Source organism: Salmo salar, chromosome ssa01, assembly GCF_905237065.1.
Source record: "Salmo salar chromosome ssa01, Ssal_v3.1, whole genome shotgun sequence".
NCBI classification, from domain to species: Eukaryota; Metazoa; Chordata; class Actinopteri; order Salmoniformes; family Salmonidae; genus Salmo; species Salmo salar.
In genome coordinates this window covers 84877540-84890579 of record NC_059442.1, presented here as the reverse complement: position 1 = coordinate 84890579, position 13040 = coordinate 84877540, and the positions used below count along the sequence as shown (strand labels likewise).

At 43.7% G+C, this 13040-nt stretch overlaps 1 protein-coding gene across 8 annotated transcripts in view; it reads right to left on the bottom strand.

Annotated features, from left to right (window-relative positions):
* LOC106611767 (histone acetyltransferase KAT6B) overlaps positions 1–13040 on the bottom strand; it is a 38583-nt gene that overhangs the window by 4472 nt on the left and 21071 nt on the right. For 6 of the 8 annotated variants that reach the window (XM_014212335.2, XM_014212327.2, XM_014212344.2 and 3 more), the window contains exons 7-16: positions 11731–12842; positions 9233–9348; positions 8833–8945; positions 8559–8700; positions 8159–8320; positions 7835–7928; positions 4303–4534; positions 3214–3469; positions 1966–2229; positions 20–308 (exon numbers count right to left, since the gene is read on the bottom strand). In XM_014212335.2, coding sequence (XP_014067810.2) covers positions 20–308; positions 1966–2229; positions 3214–3469; positions 4303–4534; positions 7835–7928; positions 8159–8320; positions 8559–8700; positions 8833–8945; positions 9233–9348; positions 11731–12842 — 2780 coding nt within the window. The remainder of the gene's footprint in view (positions 1–19; positions 309–1965; positions 2230–3213; positions 3470–4302; positions 4535–7834; positions 7929–8158; positions 8321–8558; positions 8701–8832; positions 8946–9232; positions 9349–11730; positions 12843–13040) is intronic. The other 2 variants (XM_014212380.2, XM_045723502.1) reach the window with 1 other exon arrangement.

The following is a 13040-nucleotide window of genomic DNA, read 5'->3' as shown; positions in this document are numbered from 1 at the left end:
ATCTGAAGGATTTAGTTACCTTCATTCCAGTGTTCACGATTGTCTCTGTCTATGTTTTTCTCCAGCCGCGGACGACCTCTGCGTCTCTTCACTGGTTTCCTCAGCCCCTCCGCCTCCTCCTCTTCCATCTCACCCACCCTGCAGGTCCTCTCCAGCAGGGGCATGGGCCTCTCGTCCTCAGAGTTGTCAAACGGTTCGTTCAGAACCTCCGTCGTCTCCGAGATGGTCTCAGTCGTCACACTGCTATTAATCCTTCTTCTCTTGCGACCTCTTTTCTTGAGCATGACAGCTCTCTCAGCTCTCTCTCTCTGGAACACAAACACAGATCAAATGTTAAACCTTAGGACGTTTTCTCGGACACAGATTAAGCTTAGTCCTGGACTAAACTTACTTTCCATTTCTGAGCACAACTGCTCTCCAAGACAGACAAAACAGATGGGGGGATAAAAAAGGTTAAAATAAACATAATACTTCCTCTCTAAACTCTTTCTGCAGTTTAATAGCTACAGAGAGAGACACTCAAGGCTCTGGTTAAATGTCTGCAGGGAGGACCGGGCCTCATTGTAAACTTTTGTTCTGAATGTAAAATGCTCAAACCACACAATGTGAGCCTCGAACGCTTGAGCAACTCTTTCCCACAGATGAAGGCTGACTGGTTTAGAGAACCACAAATGAGACAGGCAGAGTTAACTCAGACCACATTCTACATACGCTCCAGTTTTTCACTGAGTGGGTATTACAAGGATGTCACTTTCTTTTTGTCGTAGTGATTAAACCCAGTGAGGACTATGAAAGCAATCAGGTAACAAATTCACAAATTAACTGCAACAACCATCAGCAGGCAGTCTTATATAGAGGACATATTACTGCTGTGTGAAATAGAGCGGGTTCCTAACTTCTAGACCACAATCTGTTGTAATATCATCTTCACCACAAGGGAGCAGTGGCCTATCGACAACACAGATGTGAAAACCATGGAAGGATTTAAATTAGCCATGACCACTGACAATAGAACAAGGTTCAGTCTGTCTGCCTGCCTTAACCATGACAATAGAACAAGGTTCAGTCTGTCTGCCTGCCTTAACCATGACAATAGAACAAGGTTCAGTCTGTCTGCCTGCCTTAACCATGACAATAGAACAAGGTTCAGTCTGTCTGCCTGCCTTAACCATGACAATAGAACAAGGTTCAGTCTGTCTGCCTGCCTTAACCATGACAATAGAACAAGGTTCAGTCTGTCTGCCTGCCTTAACCATGACAATAGAACAAGGTTCAGTCTGTCTGCCTGCCTTAACCATGACAATAGAACAAGGTTCAGTCTGTCTGCCTGCCTTAACCATGACAATAGAACAAGGTTCAGTCTGTCTGCCTGCCTTAGCCATGACCACTGACAAATGAACAAGGTTCAGTCTGTCTGCCTGCCTTAGCCATGTCAATAGAACAAGGTTCAGTCTGTCTGCCTGCCTTAACCATGTCAATAGAACAAGGTTCAGTCTGTCTGCCTGCCTTAGCCATGTCCACTGACAATAGAACAAGGTTCAGTCTGTCTGCCTGCCTTAACCATGTCAATGAACAAGGTTCAGTCTGTCTGCCTGCCTTAACCATGTCAATAGAACAAGGTTCAGTTGGCCTGCCTGCTACACAACAGCCTCCAAAGCACCAGAGAAATCACAACTGTTTGTTGTACTGTATGGAGGATTCTGGAACATAATCTAGAGAACTGAATGAATCTTTCATTGCAGCCAAGAACATTTAACACATTGGTTGGTAGACAACACAACTTCAGATACCAACTCACATTATATAATGATGGAAAACGATCTAATTCTGAAACTATTACATAACATTGAATTGAACTCCCTTCTTTTTCCATCCCTATGTAAACACTATAACCAGCCAATCACACTGCAGCCACCTCACCCTGCAATGAGGAAATGTGTCAAATAACTCATTTCCAGCTCTCACCTTTCTCTTGACACCAAACATAGCATGGGCTTTCGTTAGGATGGGCGGCGATCCATCAGAATCATCCTCATCTTCGTCATCACTACATTCCTCAGAGTCGTGCAGTCTTTGGTCTCCAGCGGTTGTGGGGCGACGCTCGTATGTTCTGAAGGGGTTCTTACTGTAGACCTTAGTGGGAGGACGAGGGTGATGTATGCTAGTCACCAGATAGGACACTGCTCTCTCTTCATTCTCCCAACTAGCCTGCTCCTTCAGTCGCTCAGCCTGGAATTAACACACATTGAGACAGACATTGTTATTGTCTCTGGGAAACACAGGCAGCTAGCTTAACATCACAATGAAAAGGCTAATGGGGAAATAAGGTGTAAAAATAAATAAATAAATGGCAAACCGGTGTCCAAAAATACCAATTGCCGATTGTTATGAAAACTTGAAATCGGCCCTAATTAAATCGGCCATTCCGATTAATCTGTCGACCTCTAGTCTAGACTCCAGACTGAACACCATGATTAACCTAATAACGGTCTAGACTCCAGACTGAACACCATGATTAACCTAATAACGGTCTAGACTCCTGACTGAACACCATGATTAACCTAATAACGGTCTAGACTCCAGACTGAACACCATGATTAACCTAATAACGGTCTTGACTCCAGACTGAACACCATGATTAACCTAATAACGGTCTAGACTCCAGACTGAACACCATGATTAACCTAATAACGGTCTAGACTCCTGACTGAACACCATGATTAACCTAATAACGTTCTAGACTCCAGACTGAACACCATGATTAACCTAATAACGGTCTTGACTCCAGACTGAACACCATGATTAACCTAATAACGGTCTTGACTCGACTGAACACCATGATTAACCTAATAACGTTCTAGACTCCAGACTGAACACCATGATTAACCTAATAACGGTCTAGACTCCAGACTGAACACCATGATTAACCTAATAACGGTCTAGACTCCAGACTGAACACCATGATTAACCTAATAACGGTCTAGACTCCAGACTGAACACCATGATTAACCTAATAACGGTCTAGACTCCAGACTGAACACCATGATTAACCTAATAACGGTCTAGACTCCAGACTGAACACCATGATTAACCTAATAACGGTCTAGACTCCAGACTGCACAACATGATTAGACTCCAGACTGAACAGAGTTGAACAGAGTCAGGTCCAGAGTTGTAAAACACTGTGTGTATTTGTGCGCACACAAGACTTACATCCATCTCGAGCTCTCTCTCCTCCTCAGACAGGACAGCGTTGAGGGCCACTGCGGGGGTCCAGTGCAGTGCGTCAGGGTCCACCTGGTTCAGCCTGGGGCTGGGGGTCCAGTGCAGTGCGTCAGGGTCCACCTGGTTCAGCCTGGGGCTGGGGGTCCAGTGCAGTGCGTCAGGGTCAACCTGGTTCAGCCTGGGGCTGGCTCGCAGCTTCTCCATGTGCCTCTGGATCAACCGCTCTCTTCGGATCACCACAAACCTAAAGAAGAGCAATAAGAAACATCAAAATCAGTCAATCAAACCAAGAAACATCAACAACGAGATCAATCAATCTATTCTGATGACCACAAACCTAGAGATCAATAACCAATAAGATCAATCTATTCTGATTACCGCAAACCTAGAGATCAATAACCAATAAGATCAATCTATTCTGATTACCACAAACCTAGAGATCAATAACCAATAAGATCAATCTATTCTGATTACCACAAACCTAGAGATCAATAACCAATAAGATCAATCAATCTATTCTGATTACCACAAACCTGCAGAAAAGCAATAAAAAACTATGACAAAAAGAACCAGCTCTCAACATATTCATGTATGATGTGACATGAAACACATGGCTTGTAGTTAATAAAACTGAACATCAATCGATATCTTCTGATCACTACGAACCTAGAGAGAAATCACAAACGAATCAAATCAACCCATTCTGATCATTACAATCTAAAGAGCCAATCATAAACGAATGAACCAAACAATCAAATGTTTTTATAAAGCCCTTTTAAGTTAGCAATTGTCAGTAAGTACGGTCAAAGTACTTTTACAGTAAACCAATAAGAAAAAGACCAGCTGTTGTAGAGTGAATCCACATGACCCATGGCGTTACGTAAGTTAATAAAGCTGAAATGGAGGATTCTCAGGCTGGAATAGCAGCAGGCTGTTCTGTCTGTCTGTTTCCTTAACCTGACTTCTGCCAATATTCTGCTGCATTAATGGCTAACATGTTAAAAATACCCAGTGGCCTGAATAAGTCTGAGTCAGACAGGGTGCGCACACACAGCGAGTGTGTGAGTTAGGACTGACCTGCCGTTCTGCCTGTCAATCATGCAGAGATGCTGGAGAGTAGCGGCGATATCATGCGGACACATCCCAGTGGCCCTGCTTATTCCTTTAACGCTGATGTGTTTATCTGGCTGCTTATAAAGGTACTCTACCATGACACTTTTCCAATATGCCAGGTAGGATAAGCGACCCAGATCTGACAGAGGCTTCTCTGGGGAGCCAGCTTGTCCTTCCTGCCTCGTCAGAAGGTAACCTGAAACAGACACATTCAAACAAAACAACATGGTGTGAGAAGACATAACCTCAAAAAAGACAGTACCTAAAAAGACCTACAGTATTATAACAAATCAACAATGTTGTGAGAAGGGATTAAATCCTGTGCGTCAATCTAAGTAACGTAATAAAAGAATCCCACGGGCTCCGTCTCAATCCAGCCCATCCACCTTTGTCAAGGCTTTCGCATCTGCGGTGGAAGGTGGCCCGAGCTACAGCGGTGTTGGTCAGACCGTGACATCCTGAACTTCTGTCTTCTCACAAAAACATCTGTAGTGTCCAAACGGTGTGGCCTACAAACTAATATGGAGGTATGAGACTCTCACGAACAGGAGGGTGTTTTCAAGTTTGCTCTACGGCCCACAAAACGAAATAAATCTGAATTGGACTGCATGTAAACGCTGCCATCTTTTAAAAAGGTAGGTCATCTTACCCATTCACACAATACAATGTTGTGAGAAAGTAGGCTAGTATGTAACCTAAAAAGACACATTCTGACAAAAATGCAATGATTTACTCCAGCTAGCTAGAGACAGTTGTTGCTGATGCATGTCTTAGACTGCAGTACATATCATAATCTGACGTGACATGACATCCTGTGTTGGGGAGCAGCTCCATTTTCACCTTCAGAGAGTAGAAATGGAGGAGAGGTAATCAGACATCCTCTCCTTCAACCTCTGTCAGATGCTATGATGCTGGCAAGGGCAACAAAGGAGGTGGAGGAGAGGAGGGTGAATGAAAAAAAAAAGAGAGGAGAGAAAAAGCGCCAACAAATGGAGGAGAGAAGCAGCTGGATGTCATTTCTCACAAGAGGTTGCACTTATCAGAGATAATGAAGAGGAAAAAAACTAAGTAAAAAGGTAGCTGTGTCTGTATGTAATTAGTTTTATAGCCGTCCTGTCAAGGGTCATCCATTATAAGCAGCTTGAAATTAATTAATGTATTTTAATGTGTGCACCCACTACAAGGAACCAAACAAGCACATCTAATCACCAAACACTGAATACATAATATTCCAGTCATTATGACAGTATTCATTACCCAAAGCTGAGACGAGAGCCAATAATTGACAACAAATAAATGAGCTGCTAGAACAAAGATGAATAACTAAAAACACAGATATTAATAAATCTAACACTACAGTAACAAGTCATGTTATTCTGTGTGTTTTATAAATGTATCAGCTGTGGTTTACCATCTTTAAATCAAAACAAAGAGATTATTCAGAATCCTCAGGAGTAATGACTAGAAAACCGCATTCACGCTGGCAAACGGAGCTAATGCTTTCCCTCTCACAGCAAGCTACCCGAGACAAATTGCTCCTCTAATACAATCCAATAAAAGCAGAAAAATCTTAATCTAAACAACTTCCAGTTTCAAAGGCACAGGCTCCGCCCCAAATGGCACCCTTTTCCCTGTGTAGGGTGCCTCTTTTTAGATGGGAAGTTAAACAGGTGTCCTGACTCTCTGTGGTCACTAAAGATCCCATGGCACTTGTTGTAAGAGTAGAGGGGTTAACCCTGGTGTCCTGGGTAAATTCCCAATCTGGCCCTCATACCATCATGGCCACCTAACCATGCCATGCTTCCAATTGGCTCATTCAACCCCCTCCTCTCCCCTGTAACTATTCCACATGCCGTTGATGTAAATGAGAATGTGTTGTCAGTCAACTAACCTGGTAAAATAAAGGGTAAAATAAAAATATGTAAAAAATAAGTTCAGACAGAGGCTGGATGTGATAGAGAAAGTGCAAAGATAACAAGGAGAGGAATTAAGAAAAGATTGAACAGAGATGAGCTCCAAGAGAGCGCTATTGGAAAATGTCTGTGGTTTTGTCCTAAATGGCACCCTATATAGTGCACTACTTTTGACCAGGGCCCATAGGGCTTTAGAGCCCTAACTAGGGCAATGTCCCCAATCACTGCCCTGGACCATTAGGATATTTTTTTTAGACCAGAAAGAGTGCCTCCCACTGGCCCTCCAACACCTCTTCCAGCAGCATCTGGTCTCCCATCCAGGGACTGACCAGGACCAACCGTGCTTAGCTTCAGAGGCATGCCAGCAGTGGGATGCAGGGTGGTATGATGCTGGCAAAGTGAGCAGGAAATCAAATGCTCCATTACAGCTCTACCACCCAAACCCACCAGTACTCCAAAGAGGAAACTGTGAACATAATACAATAGCTATGACAAACAGTCCAAATTCAGAGTGGAGGGTTATTCCAATAAAGGACCCCTAGGCAAACAGGCTGCTAAATGTAATTGGATATCAAATATTAACTTATGCAGACATAACCTAATACCTCTTTATTATTCCTGATTATAATATTGAAAACATGATTACTTACGCATGTAAATTGCCTTGATATACCCATTTCAATTAATTCACAACAATTCTTCTGTGAGTAAAGTACGTTGGATAAAAAATGTCACCAGAGACCTGATGGAATCAGCATATTTGTCAGTAAACTTTCCTAATGTCGACAAAACAACATACACTAGACAAGGTGGGATCTTCTGTTATTTCAGTATAATTAATTATGCGAGAAATTGTGATATAATAACTATCATATCGAAGTAAACTTGGAGTAATGCGATGATATGGTGTGTGATCCTCCCACTATGACTCAGGAAAGCATGCAGTTTATTAGGCTACAGATGAAATAAGTTATGATGAAGTTCACAGGGTGGTGAAAGTGCAAGGTGATGAGCTTGATGCTCCTTTCCAATAAATATTGAGGGTCTTATTCTGGTGACATGATCATTGATGCTTGGCTGCTGTTTGACAAATAAAAATAAATCTTGCTCTTTTGTCCATAATAATCTCATATAGGTAGCCTATCCCCACTGTATCTGCCAGCTGTTGGCTAGTGCACGTGCCAAGACCAGAGTGGGCATATTCGCTATATAACGCAACATGTGTTATGACAAAACCATCAGTAGAGTTGATAATGCATTGGAAACCCATTTAAGTTCTGTGTTTTTTTTTGTGTTCTTGGGAATTTAACAGCAAAAATGATTTTTATGTGCACTATGTCATCACGCACAGCCTTTTATCCGCACCAGGTTAATTTGATGGAAACATTTCTGTGCGTATTGTTTTTATGCGGATATACGAATATTCCCATGAAAATCTGTCACAAATTGGATGGAAACCTAGCTAGTGGCACAAATGTATGCCTGGGAAAACAGATTACTTTATATTGTAAAGAATCAGGCAAGGATTCTAGAATCAAGCAGGAATTGAGTTTTATGTTCTTAGAACGCATTAAGGGACTTACTGAAATCAATGAGGAACCTTCCAAAGCCTTGCCTTTGGTACTGAGGCATGATCATTATACAGGAGACATTGTATTTCTGCTGGCAAAGCTTTTCCTGAGGGAAGGGGAAAAAGATCAAGTATGTCAGAGCTGCACTGAAGCTGGCAATTTATTGCACCTGCCACTGTCCTTGTCGAAAGCAAACACACACACCCGCATGCACACACACACACCCCCGCATGGACATCCCTTCAGAATACATTTAGCTTTTAAGAGGACTAATATAGTAAAGACACTGTCACCGCATTATCCAAACATATTTTTCATTCTATTGAATATCCTTACCTTGGAGAAATAACCCACAAGGTGACAGCCTTTCTCGTCGTTCTTTGTTAGTATGTAAAAAAGGAAAGGCTCCACGTCGTAATATAGGGTCTTGTGATCCAGGAACAGCTTGGCTAACAGGCAGAGGTTTTGGCAGAAGAGCTTGCTGACATTTCCATCAACCTAAACATGGAACAAAACCAGCATTAGAACATTGTTCAAATTTAAACTAACCAGCATGAGAACATTGCTCAAATTTAAACAATTGATTATTTCCACCCCTCTCTCAAAACCACTGTCAAATTTCATACACCAGCATATGATCATAGTCCTGGTAAAAAAAAGGAGTGCGCTATATAGCGGATAGGGTGCCATTTGGGATGCACCCATAGTTTTACTACTTTGAAGAGTGACCTCTGACCTCGAACACTGAAAGGTCATCCTTCCTGTAAATCTCATTGGCTGGAGGTTGAAACCAGCCACACTTCTTGGCGTGTCGCTGGAGGATGTTCTTGCATCTCATGTACTTCAGACAGAACTCACACAGGTAAAGCTTTTGCAATCTGTCAACAAAAGAGACAACAAGACAAAAGTTAGCCTATAATTTGGATTTCAATTTATCAGTTGACACACCGATTTCCCCTCAGGGATTAATAAAGTATTTATTTTATAAAGAAGCCTAGCATTGATAGTACCTTGAGTATTCCGGTGGGTAAGGCGAAGAGTGCCAGGTTTGGATTTCATACTTCCCAAACTCAATGACAGCCGGGTATCGTCCAGAGTCAGTGATGGTCATGGTTCCATTTCTCTAAACACAGCAATACAAAATAAAAATGCCTCAATGTCGTACCACAAGCACTCATTCAAACAATATCAAAGATCTAAGTCTAACATAGGCAGCATCTTCAAACAGAAACTTGGAACGTGGACCCTTCCCTTTCTGACATTAAAACTTATTTCCATGTCTGAAAACATCTGACAAACATTGATTTAGGGGTTGTAATGTTAAGCTATAGGCTACATATAACTTATATTGATTAGGTGATAGGTGTGAGAAGTGTTATTGAGAGAAGTTATTTTGGACAGTTCCCTCACCTGCGACGAGAGCTCTTGGACCTGTGTGAATATCTCCACGTCTTCCTCTGTGACATGTTCCCTGGAGACCGCTACGAAGCCAGGTTCCTGCTTCACCCTCAATTCACCTTCACAGCCTGTTACAGTCACCAAACATTACAGTCTGTTACAGTCACTATACAGCCTGTTACAGTCACCAAACAGGCAGTCACAGTCACCAAACATGCTGGTACAGTCACCAAACAGGCTGTCACAGTAACCAAACAGGCACACCAGAGGAGTACCATCAAACATGGTAGATTATCATCACAGCTTTATAGAGTAGATAGGGAGCAGTGTTCTGTAGCCCGTGAACATTCAGTATAGTAAATGCATTTGGTTTTAATGTGCTTTTAATGTATGTTTTGTTAGACAGCCTCGGCGAAGTTAGGTCTCTGTGGAGTTGTATAATGAATGTATCATCTCTGCACCTGTGAATGAAAATCCTGAATGTAATGACGTGAAACTAAATCACTCTAACGTAACCGCTTTCATGTGTAACATCCCACCAAGTCTGCATCCCAAATGGCACTATTCCCCATATAGTGCCCTACTTAGCACCACGGCCCATGTGTCTCTGGTCAAAAGTAAAGCACTATGCAGGGAATACTAGGGTGCCATTTGGGACACAGCCCCAGATAGTTTCCTGTTAATTAAAAAGTCAATGCAGTGACAGCAGCAGTGTGGAGACTACGATACAACAGCAATGATGTTGAAAAGCTAACCAGGCAGCTTTGGCATACATGAAAGACTTGAAATTATGTATTATTATACACTAAGAAGTGGAAATTATACATAAAAAAATGAATTACAGATATTAGTTTGAGACTTGAGTATACATTTTAAATGTTTTGTTTTGATGTTATCAATTTAAAAACTATTCTATTCACAGTATTATTTACAACCCCTTCAAATCAAATCCATATCCTTTCAAAATATCTTGGCCCTTTAGGCCCGGTTTCTCAGACACAGATTAAGCCCAGTCCTGGACTAAGAAGCATGCTCAAAGGAGAATCTCAATTGAAAATGCTTCTTCTAGTCGAGGAGTAGGATAAATCTATGTCTGGGAATCTGGCCCTATGACACCGAATCAGATGGGAGAGGGCGTAGATCAATAGACGTAATCATCATGTCAACTGCGAGTCATAAATGGTGTATGTGTGTGTCAGTCTAACGACTGTGGGAGGTTAGGGTTGAATGGTGACAGTGCCACTGGTGGTAGCGGTGGGAGAGGGTGGAATGGGAGGCAGAAGAGTGAGTCTTAATAATCCAACAACAGAACAGTACAGTCACTACTAGGCGAAAATCACAATTGGCGAAGCCAGTGCACTAATGCATAGGGTCAAGGTCAGGGGGGACAGATAAAGGAGAGAACAGTTTGGAGGAGGGGTTAGTGGTTGGGACAGAGCAAAGAGAGAACAGTTTGAAGGAGGGGTAGGTGGTTGGGACAGAGCAAGGAGAGAACAGTTTGAAGGAGGGGTTAGTGGTTGGGACAAAGCAAGGAGAGAACAGTTTGGAGGAGGGGTAGGTGGTTGGGACAGAGCAAGGAGAGAACAGTTTGAAGGAGGGGTTAGTGGTTGGGACAGAGCAAGGAGAGAACAGTTTGAAGGAGGGGTTAGTGGTTGGGACAGAGCAAAGAGAGAACAGTTTGAAGGAGGGGTTAGTGGTTGGGACAAAGCAAGGAGAGAACAGTTTGGAGGAGGGGTAGGTGGTTGGGACAGAGCAAAGAGAGAACAGTTTGAAGGAGGGGTTAGTGGTTGGGACAGAGCAAAGAGAGAACAGTTTGAAGGAGGGGTTAGTGGTTGGGACAGAGCAAAGAGAGAACAGTTTGAAGGAGGGGTTAGTGGTTGGGACAGAGCAAAGAGAGAACAGTTTGAAGGAGGGGTTAGTGGTTGGGACAGAGCAAAGAGAGAACAGTTTGAAGGAGGGGTTAGTGGTTGGGACAGAGCAAAGAGAGAACAGTTTGAAGGAGGGGTTAGTGGTTGGGACAGAGCAAAGAGAGAACAGTTTGAAGGAGGGGTTAGTGGTTGGGACAGAGCAAAGAGAGAACAGTTTGAAGGAGGGGTTAGTGGTTGGGACAGAGCAAGGAGAGAACAGTTTGAAGGAGGGGTTAGTGGTTGGGCCATGCACTACTATGACAAAGAAGCCGACGGCAGAGAGATGGAACTGAAGCCGCGTAGCTAGATTCATTACGCAGCCAAAGTCAAAACGCAATAACGAAATTAAACGAGTTGAAAAAAAAGGAAATTAATTAAAGTAGGTGGTGTAAAAGATTAGTAGTAGAAACTGTTAAAATGTTATTGAATTAAAGCGGGGCGAAGCCAAAATGCGCTTGTTCACTCTTGTAAAAAGAAAACATTTGTTAGCTCATACAGTAGTATGGTAAGGCATTTTGTGACAAGCCTTGGGTTAAAAAAATATTTAAACTAGCGGAGGTAGACGCAGGTATTTTCGGTCGGAGCGTTCACGCCTTTGCTTACCATGGTCGTGCTCTGCCTTAATTCTTCCTTCGTCTGTCATGTCTCCCTTTCCTGGTGTTTCCTGGGGTCCCTTCTGAGGGGTCACTCTACATCTTAGCCTGCCTAGCGTCCTGTGCTTTTTTAAAAAGGGGCTACGTCTGAAGTGACTGACCACCTTAAAGGGGCGCCCCCTGGGCCGGCCGGGCCTGGGATGGGAGGAGTGGGACGACAACAACAACCTATTCTTTGTCATCTCTTTCTTTCCGAGGCGCTGTTGGGGAGGATGGGGAATGAGAGGATATATTTTGGACGCGGTGGCACAGGACCCTAAGTCCTGCTTACGGTGTCTGCGCTTAGGTGGTGCGTAGCAAGGCAGTCCCTTTTTCCGAGATTGTCCCTGAGTGGCATAGATATGAGAGAGTCCGTCAAAGAGTCCCTTAAGTTGGTTGTGATTAGAGAGACTGGTGATGGAGGGGACGCTAGACTGGCTGGAAGAACTCTGGGGGGAGTTAGCGGAGGTGGAGCTGGAGGAGACCAGGGATGTGGTGGGGCTATGTCCAAGTGACGTCGGTGGGGGGGGGGGAGGGAGTGTACAGGGAGATATGGTGGTGGTGGTTAGCTTTTGACTCGGAGTTGTATCAGACTTTGCAGCTAAGCCAACAACTGACTGAGACGGAGTGAGTTTCCATAGTTTCGGCGGAGTGTCCGGCTTTTTCCTAGCAGGAGAACAAGACTGTGACCCTTTCAGGGCAGAGGGGTCTATGATTTCGCCGGCTCGCGACGACCTGCGGCCGACAGGCGAGGGGGTAAAGAATTTGGAAAGCCCATCAATAAGCCCTTTGGTTTTCTTGTTAACAGTGAGTGTAACTGCTGGGGTGGAGGAGGACGAGGTGGGCGTGAGGGGGGGGGTGGTGGAGGGGGTGGAGGAGGAGGTGGTGAATTGGGTGGTGAAGGTGACAGCGTCACCGGCCCAACAGGGGTCTGATGTAGCAACAGCCAATCTGTCTGTGGCGTCCTTCACAGATGCTGCATGACCAGATGAAGGTGTGGAACAGACGGTAAGCGTTTGACCCCTACCAGGTGACCCGCTTCCTCCCCGGGCTAGCATGGAGCCGTCACCACTGCTTACAGACCTACAACAGAAACAGCGTAGGGGTTAGGCAAGGACACAAACTATGGTATGAATCAAAAGCTACGTTTATGAAAACAACTTAGTCATAACTCAACTTCTAACAAAATATTGCGATAAAAAGCAGAAGGATTTCCTTGAGGTAATAAGGTGGTTTACAGACACTCTGCACAACCTTCTATTGGTACACTAAAGTAAAGAC